The sequence below is a fragment of the Erpetoichthys calabaricus genome, chromosome 17 (genome assembly GCF_900747795.2).
Source record: "Erpetoichthys calabaricus chromosome 17, fErpCal1.3, whole genome shotgun sequence".
NCBI classification, from domain to species: domain Eukaryota; kingdom Metazoa; phylum Chordata; class Cladistia; order Polypteriformes; family Polypteridae; genus Erpetoichthys; species Erpetoichthys calabaricus.
In genome coordinates, this window is record NC_041410.2 from 72,084,157 (window position 1) to 72,099,116 (window position 14,960).

The 14,960-nt window shown below is 36.2% G+C and overlaps 1 protein-coding gene across 2 annotated transcripts in view; it reads right to left on the bottom strand.

Annotated features, from left to right (window-relative positions):
• Window positions 1–14,960, bottom strand: part of mctp2a (multiple C2 domains, transmembrane 2a) — a 339,546-nt gene that overhangs the window by 252,845 nt on the left and 71,741 nt on the right. For both annotated transcript variants that reach the window (XM_028823594.2, XM_028823595.2), the window contains one exon: window positions 6,872–6,937. In XM_028823594.2, the coding sequence (XP_028679427.1) occupies window positions 6,872–6,937 (66 nt within the window). The remainder of the gene's footprint in view (window positions 1–6,871; window positions 6,938–14,960) is intronic.

Here is a 14,960-nt window from a genome sequence, read left to right on the forward strand (position 1 = left end):
CTGGGTCGGTGTCCTAAGTAGGACACCCTGCCAAACCCCATTCACATTTCCCTCAGCCAGTCCGTCGACATTAACAGGTAGACTCTGCACAACGGAGCCACTCCTACTCCTCTTTATTACTCAAAGGAGCGCCCCCTCACCAAGGTGCACAACTGAGCGTAGACATGCCGTTTGTTTCCTCGGGGCATACTCCCAACCGCCTACCTCCTTTCCTCACAATACAAGCCCCTCACCGTCCTGCTTTGCTCTCCTTCCTTATATACTATATACTCCTCCCTATATACCGGCCAATTGGATGCCAGTATTGTCCTCTGCCTACTCTGTGGCGTGAATGGGCCATATGAATGATTTGATTGTATTTTCACGTGAATGAGCGATCAGCCAAGCACCCCAGTCAACACCAGAGCAGTGCCGGCATTAGCACATCCACACAAATTCAAGGGCAGCTTGTTCTGGGACCTGATTTTTTTTTTTTTTTTTTTTTAAATAAACAATCAGACTTTCCCACGGACCTCTTTTCACACAGGCACAAACACAACATAATCATTATCCTCTCAAGAGCCCATACATCATCCAAGAAACAATCCACTATACACAGTAGTTTGCAAATACTTTTAACTGCAGTTCTTTTTCTGACAGATAAATTTGGACATTGATAACTTCCAATAATTTGGGGGAATCTTAATATTCTTACACCTAAATCTATTTAAAAGGTAATGTGTGCTATTTCCACATGCAGTATGTGATACAGAACAGATAAAATACTCAAAATAAATACATATTTAAACAGTGTCTTGTAGTGCCACTTTTAATTACAGTTAATATTTGCCATATAAAAAGGATTTTAATAGATATACAGTAGTATTAAGGAGAAGAAAGTAAAGCACGTCTTTCATAGTATATAGGGAAAAAAACATAACTTCACAAGTAAAATACAACTTTGTTTTTAAATTCTGCAATGCATATTAAAAGGAAATACTCTTCTATTTTCAATTAAACCTGTAAGGCTCATTTTCATATATGAGAACGGGGGAAGGCACACAATGCCCCTCAGTGAAACTTGCCTGGAAGTCTAAAAAACTCTTTATCTATCTGACTAATCATCACTTTTGCATAGTGCAACACTGCAGACCATAAAGCACGAGACTTGGTGAAACAGGATAAAACAAAAATAATACACACAAAAGAACTTGTTTATTTCTTATACTGAGAGATCTACAAATTCTCAGTATCCCCAGACTTTTAATGCTTGCTGTTTTTTGTTCCTCCCATTTTATAAAACATGTATACAAACTACTGTTATTTGCAAATGGAGCAGTATGGTAAAAAGTACCATGACTTACTGTAAGCATATTATGCTGCTTCATGAAATGCAGACTTATACTATATCTCCAGCTTTAAATGTTTTATCTTATAAAATAAACCTATTAAAATAGATACAAGTTAAAGGTAACTTTTACTTTGATGACCTAATGATAAGTCAAGAAAAATGACACCTTTAATTGGCTAACTAAAAAGATTACAATATGCAAGCTTTCAGAGGCAACTCAGGCCCCTTCTTCAGGCATTACATCTTGCCTGAAGAAGGGGCCTGAGTTGTCTCGAAAGCTTGCATATTGTAACCTTTTTGGTTTGCCAATAAAAGGTGTCATTTTGCTTTACTTCTCACTACATCCATAATGGCTAACACGGTACAACACCCTAGTACTACAGACATACTTTGATGACCTAAGAAATACTGCAGAACAAATTCCCGAATATGTACTATAATTCAGCAAAAACAAATTCAAGACTAGAAAGTTGTAAATAACTTTGAAAAGCAGGAAAAAGTTGGAGAAAAAATTGAAGTAAAACAGAGTTCATCCAAGCACATATTCTTCACTTTACTTTATACTATATCTTCTCTTTCTGACAAGGAGTGGGTGATAAGATTAAAAATGAAAAATGCATACAGTATATAGGCTTTTTGAACAATTACTTTTATGCCAAATAATATTGTTAAAGTTTCACTATTGAATATATTTAAAAATAAAGACAGATTAATTCACCGCAAAGGAAACAAATCATTCTTGTTTTGCAGTAGCTTTTTAAAGCAAATGATATTTTAAGGTGTTTTGCAAATTTTAATACAGTTATTATCTTTACTTTTTATACAACTGAAACACAGGCCGGCTATATGAGTTTGATGCATGTTGTGGTGAAGATTATACTGGCAACTTTGTGCTTTTAATGACAAAGCCTTAGCCATTGTTGAATTAGTCTTTGAACAAATAAATGCCTTATAAATGCTATTTTAGGTACACCCATTGGTCTATTCTTCTTATGAACCTGTTTTTCTACATTATAGAGTCATATACGATTTTAGTTTATCTAGGTAGCATTAGGTAGATACAATTTCTGGACAGGAAGTCAGGCCATTTTCTTTCATATCTGACAAATGCTGAATAACCCATTAATCCAACATACACATCACTGGGAAGCAAAAAAACAGTGATGAATATACAAAGACTCACAGGAAACATAATTCCACACATTGATTGACCAGGCTAGGAAGATGTGACACAGGAGTGCCCATAGGGAATACTGTGACACAACAGTGTTTTGGAAGCAAGAATTGTGGATTAAAAAACACACAAAACTCACAGGTGATTGTGCCATTTTAATGCTCATGCACTCTCTAAATCTTGGAAGAGAATTTATTGAAATGATGCTTCCTATATTTAGGAAAAACACACAGTAAGCAGATTTGCTGCTAAATCTTCTGAGCCTTCGAGTATGATTAGCACATCCTTAAAATCCAGTCGGTGGCATTGTAGGAGGCAGGTCTAGGAGGTCCACCATTTTTAGCAGCCAATGTGTGTGTGTGTGTTTTTTTTATCATTTTACTTCAACAGCTAACATGATCACGAACAAATCATTACCATATACACTTCAAATGCAAGTGAATATACAGCAGTATGTTTTGCTTTTGTGTATACAGTATGATGAAGTAATGCTGCAACAGTAGAAAGCCTGAATAAACCAGCTTTGCTGTATGCTTACTTGAAGGTTTCGAAATTTATATTCTGTGGATTCCCTCAAGTGGACTAGTATCATGCAATCCTGAAATAGATTAATCTGATTTGATGATATTGTGCTAAACCTCTTCCACCATATCAATACAGATTTAAAAAATAAGTTTTTTTTTTCCATATTAACTGGCTGTTAATTTTTGCAGTTGACAGAATTAGGTAGGTACATTGTACTACCTTCAAATCCAGCTAGTATTTTCTTCCAGCTTGCTCAGAATACTGATTTCCAATACCTTATCATAACCAATCACTATACCCATCAGTAACAGAGCAATGTACTGGTTTTGTTGCTCTGACCTGAAGTGTCTTTGAGAAGAAAGCCCATATGCATACGAGAGAGAGAACCTGTAAACTGTGTAAAGATAATGATCATGTATAAGAGGACCATGAAAAAGTACACAAAAAAAAAATTCTCAATTATTACTAAAACATGAAAAATGTTTGTTTTAGTTGTGTGTTCAACAATTCCTGCCATATTACATTTACATAGATCGGTGTAGACATGGTACACACATGAAATGTATGTATTCCAAATAACAATAAATTATTTACCTCTACAATTCCAGGCACCTCATACCCAGATAAAACACACTTGAGCTCTGAAAATCTTCTTTGCGACTTGAGCTGCATTAGTGGGGAGGATGGGATAGCAGGCTGCTTGCTACTTGTGCTGATTGAGACACGCACAAAACAAAATGGAGAGGTGTAAAGGAATTTAAGGTGGCCCGGGATTACAAATGTTTTTGTAGGCCTCAAGTAATCTATTGTTAAGGTGCCCAAAACATCAACATAAACAGGCTAACATCTGACATTCCAAAAAGTCTTGCCCCAACCACTACTGCTAGTAGCCAGGCTTCAGCCTGACTAGGCTCCAAAAAGGGGAAAACTGGTTCCTTTCAAAATATACTTAATGATCCAAGAATGTCTCACAAATAGAAGAAACTAAGCAAAACTCTATCTTGCAACTAACAGGTAACAGGAATACTTTTAAAAATTAAAATGTATTTATTCCAAAAAAAAGAGAATAACAAAAGGTACTCAAAAGAACAGAAAGGAGAGACCTAAAAAACATAATCCTAAAGCAAACAAGTTTAAATACACTAATCCAGAAATGGAATACAAAGGCAGAGCAAAACAGTCAGAAAAAACAGAAACCCAAATGATAAACATTACTTATAAATGTTTCAAACAGACTTCAATGAAAACTCTGCCTAAGCTCTTTTCCTCAGGGTGACCCCGCCTCTTGGGGAACCACCCACAAAGAACATGGATCAGAAGCACACTTAGACATTACATTATTATAAAAATAATACAAAATACAAATATAAAAAATGATGATTCAAAAATAAAAATAGCCATCACACACATGCACATTAATAAATAATTTTTTTGGTATTCCAATCTCATGAGTTTTTCACAACAAATCCGATTATCATGTAAGCCAAAATTTTGTGCAATATGTATAGCAGGTGATTGATTAACTGACATGTGACTGAAAGACACACATATGTCAAAAGTGAAATGCTAGTATTTCACCAGCATAATGTAACTAGCCGGATTATCTCAGGATTATTAACCAGATTAACAGAAACAGTAGACAGGAATAATTTTCAGTGTAACCCAGTATCTATTGGATAGCTCTGAACTAATGTTAGGTAGGGTTCTCTAGGACTGTTTATGCACAACTGCTGTGCTTTTCTCTGCATAATGACTGTAGCATTTAACTTTTAAAACACAATTGAAATCTTCAGTCATTTCAATTTTATGAGAACTCATATTGGGAATTGATGCAAATACATTTAGGATAAAATCTCTATTATAATAATAATAATAATAATAATAATAATAATACTACATTTTATTTATATAGCGCCTTTCCCATGCTCAAGGCACTTACAGAATAAATAAAGAACGGCAGAATATACAGTATATAGCATTGTACAAACCAGATAAATAAACAAAGAAGGTTAAGACAGTAAATTCTGAAAAAAAACAGACAACATAATTGATGGTCTCGCACACACACACAGGTTACATGAGCATCTTGACAGAGAAGTAAACTGAGAGAAAGGTAATAAAGTCAAGTAGAGCTAAAAGCCTTCCTGAACAGATGAGTTTTGAGTTGTTTTTTAAAAGAATTCATGGAGTCAGCTGACCTGATTAATTTTGGTAGGTCATTCCAGAGTCTGGGCCGCTATACAGCTGAAGGCCCTGTCACCCATGGAGTGTAGATTAGTGACGGGCACAACAAGATTACCAGAATCAGAGGACCTTAGTGGGCGGGCAGGCACATAGTGATGGAGAAGGTCACTGATGTAGTTTGGCGCGAGGTTATTTAAAGCTTTGTAGGTTATTAGTAGGATTTTATATTCGATTCTGTAGGACACAGGGAGCCAGTGAAGGCGGAGCAGGATGGGTGTGATGTGCTCGCTGCTGCTGGTTCGAGTAAGGACTCTTGCAGCTGAGTTTTGAATAAGCTGGAGCTGTGATATAAGATTAGAAGGGGCACCTGCCAGTAGGGAATTACAATATATCGATGCGGGATGTGATAAAAGCATGGACAAGTTTCTCAGCATTAGAGAAGGAGAGGAAGGAGCGAACACGGGATATGTTACGGAGGTGAAAGTAAGAAAGTTTCTTAATGTGATTTATGTGGGCGGAATAAGTGAGGGAGGAGTCAAAAATGACACCAAGATTTTTTACAGTAGAGGCAGGTCTGATGAGATCACTGCCAAGATGGACTGGGAATTATCCACATTAGGTGCATATATATAAAAATCAGTTCAGAATTAAATAAATATTCCATCACCATGACATAGCGCCCTTCTGGATCAGATAATATGTCTGATGCTACATATGAGATTGCCTTATATATTAAGATACCCACACCTCTGGTTTTCGTGAAAACTTTGGCCGATCTTTTTGCAGTCAAAACTGGTCCTTATTTTTTAAAGGAGTCTCCTGTAAAAAAAACTATCTTAGCATTTAGGTATGTCAGATGGGAAGAATTCTTTCTCTCTCTTTAGATCATGATTGAGATCTTTGCAGATAGGTTGCTTCAGGAAGCATATCCAGACATAAAAACTTTTACTCCAATACCCCCAAAATAAAACGAACACCCAGCCAACCTATGTGAACCCTGAAAATGGCCATTAAACAGAAAGAGGGAGGGGGTATGGAGAATGAAAACTGCGGAAAAAAAAAAAAAAAAAAAGAAAAAAAAAAACCCAAACACTTCAATCTGCAATCACTATCATGCACAAGCTGCTTTGCATATGCATTACAGCGCATGTAATGATTCATTTTAAACCTCATAGAAATGTGCATGCCATGTTTTCTTTTTAAATATATATAACTTATTTTTCAAGAATTCTCTTAGACGTTCATCAATACACGGACCACCGCAGGAATGCACAACGCATACGCATCTGCTCACTGATATTAAATTTTAGTCCCACATTGCAGAAAATTGAGTCAGGTCCCCTATGATTTCAGCAAGAATGTAGACATTTAATCTAAACCCCAAAACCGTTTTTTTTTTTTTTTTTTTAATAATTAAGAAATTGGTGATTCTGACATGAATGAGAGAGAGAGAGAGAAAGACAGACAGAGATAGTTGATTTGGGAGCATGCACTGAAACAGTGTGTTACCACACGCACCACAACATGATTGACACTATTTAAATGGCTTAGCCTTTGCATTAAAAAAATGTCAAGTCATACAGTTAACACCTGATACAAATATTTAAAAGAATAACATTTGTGCTTAAGTAAACAAGAGGTATCAAATATTTACATACCAAATTATCCTCAAAGTACTGTGACGTCTGAGATGAAGCTTCAGGGTCTGAAATCTCTGTGCAATCCTGTAAAGAGACAACACATAGGTTACCAGAGATGAAAGGCTTACTATACATAGTTTAGAAGCCCACACAAAAGACTACTTTCAATAGGAGGACATGCTTTTGTTAAACAAAAGCAGGGTATGGAAGGAAAAGTATGTCCCTGCTTTTCATTATATAGAACAAAGTACCAGCAAGAAAGAAACCCAAGTAAGGTATATAAAGAACTTTATGAGCAGAACAACAAACCATTTCTCAAAGCATAACACAGGAAGCTAATTGCCGACAAGACCACAGCATGAACTTTAGCTTTTGATAGTGGAGAATGTCCCTCCCATATAACAATAAATAAAATAGATTTCATAAACTTAAGAAAATTTTCTTTTTAAAAGTACACTGATAATATGAACATCATGGACTACATGATTTACATTGTCATGTGCACATGCCAAATTTATTTTACATTCAGTGCATTAAAACAGATAATGAATAATTCAATACCAACTAAATCAAAATGTAAAACTTAATTATATCAGTGCCACATGATATGTATATTAGTCAGAGCACTTTCAGTAGAATATTAAAACAATTATAACAACATGCTGTTCAGCCCAAAATAGCTTAATCTCTATTCACATACTGTAACTCTTACAAAATAACACACTACTTGGAAACATATTCCATGTATCTATGATGGTTTTATTTTGCCATCAATTGATAACATTATCATTTTTTACTCTTTCATTCAATGTGACATCACCTTTGCTAGCCGTTTTAAATACTGTGTATGTGTGATACACATATAAAACACACACACAGTAGCACAAGACCTCCTCATGACAAGTTACTGGTTACGAGTGTTTCCAAAACATGTTAAAACCACACAGTTAAAATATAAGGAGTTGGAAAAACAAGCCAAAGTGAGTGAGCTAACGGCAGAGGCAAAAGTCAAATTAGGCTGACAGGCAACTCTTTTTTTTTTTTTTTTTACAAAAAGTACAAAAACAAAGTCGTTGGTTGGGTCCGATGTGTTAGCAAAGCTTTATTAACATACCAGTGGCACGGCACCTCACTGAGATGTCCTAATGTTCTTGGCCTATATTAACACCTGCATCAAGGCCAATCAGTTATGGGTGGAATTAAAATTAAATGCAAGTTTAATTCATTCTCGCCCTTGTGAGAGTATCCTTTACATATTTTATGTCTTGGAAAATGTCCAACTAAATTTTCCTACCAACAGTAAGGACAGATTCTTTGTCAAAATTCACTCTAACTTAAAATAGGTGGGAAGATACACTTTGGAACAACATGCTAGGAACCTGATAGCTTGTATTCACTCAGACTGATAATTTAGCAAACTCCATTCAAGACAATGCACAACTCAAAATTAGAAGCACCTGTCAAAGCACAAGGTGACTGAACAACATTAAGTGGGGTTTGGTTGGAGGAGGTTCTAAAAAAGTGAACTGGCTCTGCACTGAAGCCAGCAATCTGGACTCAGGATCAAATTTCTGACACAACAGTAAACACTAAAACACTGGAACAACATTTTAAATGTAATTGTGTCCAGGACCTGTATACATAGGTATTAAATTATATCCTGGACGAAATGGCTGATTTAATAATTTGCTTTTAGCGCATTATAGTTATTAATGTGAACAAAAGCTCTGAGTCTGTACTCAGTAAAGAGCTATACAGAAAATAAAATGGTAGAATAATAAAATAACATTCTTAAATTTGATTAATCAAATTCAGAGACAAGGCAAGAAATTGCTCTGAACAGGGAACAAGTCCATCACAGGGCCAGCTCACATATTCACACGTACACGCACACGCACAAACACACGCACACACGCACGTACAAACCCATTCCCAGACCAATTTTGAAATACAAATCAACCTGACAAGATTTTTGTTGAGGATACAAGAGCATTGTTCGTCAACAATTGTTCACAAACAACCACTTCCACTCATCCCCAGCTACTGGTCAATGCAGAAACGTGGTTCTGATAGACTGGCCCTGTTTAATGACATTTGTTAATTCATTCTTTGAAAAAGATTTTAAATGGGACAATAGACTTGATCACCAAATACATTCATAAGCTGTAAATGAAGACAGCTATTTAATGAGATTGTTAATGGGCTTAATAAAATATGTACAGTATAATCACAGTAAATATTGCTTAATGATTCCAAAGTTTTTTACTTGTATAGATTTAAGAATGGTTTTGTCATGTGTTTAAAGTTTTTGTATTATTTTTTTTATTTTTGAAACATTTTTCTTTGTGTGTTAAAACATCTTATGATGTTATACTCTACTAATGGTGATACTTAAAATAAAGACTGACTACTGTGGGGTACAAAATTTGTACATTTTGGTTTAAATTTCCATTATATTTTGTTTACTATAAGACAACAGATGAACTACATTCAGGGCAAATCAAAGCATGTCTTTTTTCTCAGTTATACAGTAATCCCTCCTCCATCGCGGGGGTTGCGTTCCAGAGCCACCCGCGAAATAAGAAAATCCGCGAAGTAGAAACCATATGTTTATATGGTTATTTTTATATTGTCATGCTTGGGTCACAGATTTGCGCAGAAACACAGGAGGTTGTAGAGAGACAGGAACGTTATTCAAACACTGCAAACAAACATTTGTCTCTTTTTCAAAAGTTTAAACTGTGCTCCATGACAAGACAGAGATGACAGTTCCGTCTCACAATTAAAAGAATGCAAACATATCTTCCTCTTCAAAGGAGTGAGTGTCAGGAGCAGATCATGTCACAGAGACAGAGAAAAGCAAACAAATCAATAGGGCTGTTTGGCTTTTAAGTATGCGAAGCACCGCGGCACAAAGCTGTTGAAGGCGGCAGCTCACACCCCCTCCATCAGGAGCAGAGAGAGAGAGAGAGAGAGAGAGAGAGAGAGACAGAGTTTGTTTTTCAAGCAAAAATCAATATGTGCCCTTCGAGCTTTTAAATATGCGAAGCACCGTGCAGCATGTCGTTTCAGGAAGCAGCTGCACAAAAGATAGCAACGTGAAGATAATCTTTCAGCATTTTTAGACGAGCGTCCGTATCGTCTAGGTGTGCGAACAGCCCCCCCTGCTCAATCCCCCTACGTCAGGATCAGAGAAAGTCAGCGCAAGAGAAAGAGAAAAGTAAGCTGGGTAGCTTCTCAGCCATCTGCCAATAGCGTCCCTTGTATGAAATCAACTGGGCAAACCAACTGAGGAAGCATGTACCAGAAATTAAAAGACCCATTGTCTGCAGAAACCCGCGAAGCAGCGAAAAATCCGCAATATATATTTAAATATGCTTACATATAAAATCCGCGATGGAGTGAAGCCGCGAAAGGCGAAGCGCGATATAGCGAGGGATTACTGTACCTCACTTTTAAAACAGCTGTTCCAACAAAGAACATGCTGATGGCTCAATTACTTTATAACCTGAGAAATGATGGACATCTAATTATTTTACAGCCTGGGAAAGGACCAACACCTCAGAGAACATAAAATGTTTTATTGTTTGAGAAAACGGAAAGTGAATTAATTCTTCATATTTACAGCCAGCCAATCAGAATATTTATCAATCACATCTTGCAAAACCCTCCGTACAATTTTAGAATAAATATGCCTTGTCTTAGGAGTGAGTAAGGAAGTAAGGACGTAAGGAAGGAGGGAGGAAGAAGAACGGACAAAGACGTCACTGGTTGTCAGAAAAGCATCATGAGCACCATCGAGCAACATCGAGTGCTAGATCAGAAGCCGCCTGCGACATTCATCCTTGTCATCTGTAACTTTTTCATAAGCTTTTTTCTAAAGACTATATATATCCAGACTTTCCTATCAGTGCCTATTTTCTATTATTCTTTGTTCCAGTGGTATTATTATTATTCTTGTAATAAATACCATGCTGCTTTTAACTTTCTATGCTTTGTCTTAATGTCTATAGAGTGATTGAAATAATAAGTTAGATTTCTTTGAGCACCTAGTGCAGCCAGAGATTTGCCATTACCTCTGTGCTGTAAGGTTCATTAACACTGAGAGTGAGAGCTCCACTCAATAGTAGGGAACAGTACGTAAAGAAGGTATTCTTGGCTGATAAATGGCCTATAGTCAAGAGTGTGGAGTCTTTGCATGTTTAAATGTATTCTTGTAGACCAAAAGTTATATTTAGGTCTGAGATATCATTAAAACATCGTATGTTGTTCGTGCCAATAATAAGTAAGTCTCTTGAAGTGCTGAGTGACAGGCTGTGTTATTCCTAAAGCATTTGTGTGGTTTAAAGTGCTAGAGGTTCATCAGCGTGTGTGTGTCATTCATGGGGCACTGTTGTGGTTAGGGTTTGTGTGTATCCATGTATGTGTGTGTTCATCTTAAAGTGCAACGGTAGACCAACCCGATAACGAACTTGAGGAGAACACTTACCCTTGAGGGAAAACAAGTAAAGGGTAAGTAGAGGGAAATACTACGATAATACACTGACCAAATTTCAAAATGTCTTAGGTACTTCAGTGTTTAGTCAACCAAAAGTTTCACGCAAAAATAATTGATTTGCTTTTGCAATTATGGTTTGGTGCAATGCATCCATTTGGCAATATCCTTTTTACCTGAATTTATTGCTACAATATAAAGTTGTGTTATGAGCATTCACCAATCCATCCATCTGCAATCACAACAGAACAATATTAGATTTACTATTAAAAAACATGTACATGTTTTTAGGACTGGATAAGAACACTGGAGATTCCAAAGGAAATGCAATATGAAAATATACAATATAGACATTTCAGTTTAGATATGGTATTTGTCTAGTACATTTAACAGATTTTCACTTATAGTTGTTCAAGATATAAGCAGAGATCATTGTCTTCAAATGTGTCAGATGTACAAGCTGGCAGAGAATAGTCAGACCTTACTTTAGAGGCTTTGAACAGCTAAAGGAGAGATATCAAGGGTAGCTGATGAGAAAATTAAGGCATGACATTGTTTAGTAGAGAGATAGAGAGATTTAACAATGTAAACTGGTTGTAGCACGCTCCTCACAGTAAATAAACGAACAACATCCTATTTCATTGTAAATTCCTAGTATGGAACAGTAAATCATACATATGGGCAAATAAGTTTTGACCTTGGGTAGATCACCAACTTTCATGTTAACAAGAATGAGCACAGACTAGCAAAGCAAGGTATCCTGACAAACAAGACAGCCAAGCACCACAAGAGTGTCGACTTTCCATTTATGATTGCACAAGGTTATAATTAAAACTACAATTATAAGGCTGAGTAATTGGTGTCATTTTTCATTTTGCGTCACTGAATCAGGTTTATTTTAGTTAAAATTGGTTTTATTTTGTGCTCAGTACACTCAGCAAAGATTACATTTGATCCTGAAATGATGATTGTAAGATTCTGTAATAGAATAATATAAAGGTAACATCAAATAAATACTTTGGTTTGCAGTATACACTGAAATATATAAGAATTGGATCTGGAAAAATACTGAAATGGTCAAGTAAACAAGAAATGTAAAAGAAGAAAGTTGATGCAATACACAAAATGTATCAGAAAAAGACTAAGAGATCAGGAGAAGAGAGATCACAGAAATTTCAAAGATGATGACTTAAGCCAAAGGATAGGAGAAGATTATAATAAAAGACTTATTTTATACAAACCATTTGGGTGTAAACCAACAAACCAACCAGAGTAAATGTATGCATTGATTGACACTGCATGAAAACTCAAAAGTTTATAAAGTGAACCTCTACCCTCAGTTTCTTTGATCATTCTGTAACAGAGCGCTGTGAAGGATGCTTCTTCAAAGGCATTTGCCGAGGAGTAGTTAACACTAGAATCCCTGAAGCCTATGAAAAAAGTCGTAATCCCAGGCCACCTTAAATTCCTTCGCACCTCTCCATCAGCTTCTTTTGTTTTGCAAATATGTCAATCAGCACAAGCAGCAAGCAGCCTGATATCCCATTACCCATCAACAGAGCTTAAGTCAGCTGCAAAATTCTCAGAGCTCAAGTGTGTTTTATCTGGGTGTGAGGTGTCCTGGAGTTGTATAGGGAAAATAATACATTATTTGTAATACATACATTTCATGTCTGTTATGTGTCTACAACGATCGGTATAAATTTAGAATGACAGGAAATGTGATGCAAGAAATGCTGAACACCTACCTAAAACAAAAACTTATTATACTAATAATCACGTGAAGTGTAATGTGTGAAGACTTTAGTCCAAATATCAAATAAACACGTGATTTTATTCAAGAATATACTGTAACCAAAGAAAAAAAAAATCATTCAACTTACATGTTGCTATCAATGAGTTAAAAATCCAAGCTCAAATGTCAATCTACAGAAACTTGATATGTATTCTTGAATGGTGCAGAGGTAAGAACTGCTGCCTTACAATCAAAAGGTTGCGGATTCGAGTCCGGGCACCTCCGCGTTTTGTGTAGTGAGCTGATATTATTATTACTATAATAATAAAAACATGTGGTGTAAATTTTAGCAACTTGTAAAAGTTTTTGCTTTTTTTTATTATTCAGTTTTATTCTGTCGATGACATTCACGTGGTACAACGAACTTTTCTCTCCCTCTCCGAGTTGATTGTGTTTATCTCCATTCTTTTCACAAGAGCAGCGTTGACCACAGTTGGTGCTGTGGTTGATGCCTGCTCAGAACTATTTGTTGTACTGGCAAAGATGCAATATCACGTGTCCGCTATCAGACTATCATGTGGCATTTGCGCTTGGACAACAAAGACACCCATGCAGAATGTGTACAAAATAACAGATTTGCTGCGATTTCGGACATATGGCAATGTTTTGTTGAGAACTGTGTTTTGAGTTACATCCCAGGGCAAAGACTTTTTGAGTCTGTGGTCATAAAGCTTATGGAGCTGTTTCAGGACAAAGGCAGAACCATAACAACAGACAGCTTCATCACAGCGCTTTCACTGGCTAATATATTGCTGCACCGCAAAACAACTCTGTCTCTTTGTCACCATAAGTACAATGGGACTTCCACCTACAGCTATAGTCACTTTAGTATGTGAGCAATTTGCAACACTAGTGTTTAGATCTGGCAGTGCCATGCTGACGGTGTATGGAATTTTCTTTCTGTAATTAAGATGTTGATTTTTATCACATTTCACATCTCAATCCATCTCACTAGGAAAAGGAGGTTGTCCATCCAAACTGAAAATGCCTCTCTCAGGTAGAAGCATTTGCTTTTAAGTCATATTTTGATTTAAACTGGTCAATTATAAAAAGACATTTTATCTGATTTGGAAATGGATTAATTAATCACAACTTCAAAGGGGGCTTCAAAGTGTGACAAGATGTTGAAGCTTTACCTGTACTTCAGTTAACCTATTATTACTCTTAAAAAGAGTAAGATGTAATATTATATTACTGTAAATAAAAAGAAAAAGAACTGGACAGATTTGAAAATTATTATTATACCTTGGTTGCAGTGGCGGCTCGCGTATAGGCACTGTGGAACTGTAGCACCCCCTATTTCCACTTGATATTATCGATAACATTTAATAAAATGAGTCCTTTTTTCTTTAATTCTTTCTTTATACTTGTACAATATATAATCCTTAAGCTTAATGTCAGTAGCCATCCCCCAGTTTATGAAAAAGATACAAAAATCTTTATATGGAACTGTGCGCTTCACAGTTCCAGCGGCGTGGTGTTTGGCTGTTGTGCGCATGCGCACATAGGAAGCTGCATGCGAGGCTGCGAGGGAGAGAGAGCACTATCGCTCCCGAGTGCCGACCCTGGCGTGCTGGTGGAAGGTAGTGTTTTTTTTTTTTTTACTCCGTGTGTGTTTTGCTTAAAAACTGTGTACCATATTCTTGAATGTGATAAAATATAGAATTAGATTATTATCCTGCTTCCAGCTATTCTATTTGATTCATTTTTTTTTTCGGTTTCTGAATAAATTTTCTTATTATAAATGTTTGTTTCCTTTTACACAATTTTAAAACAAAGGCTAAAAATTTTCTGGAGCAGCACCCCCACTAATTTTA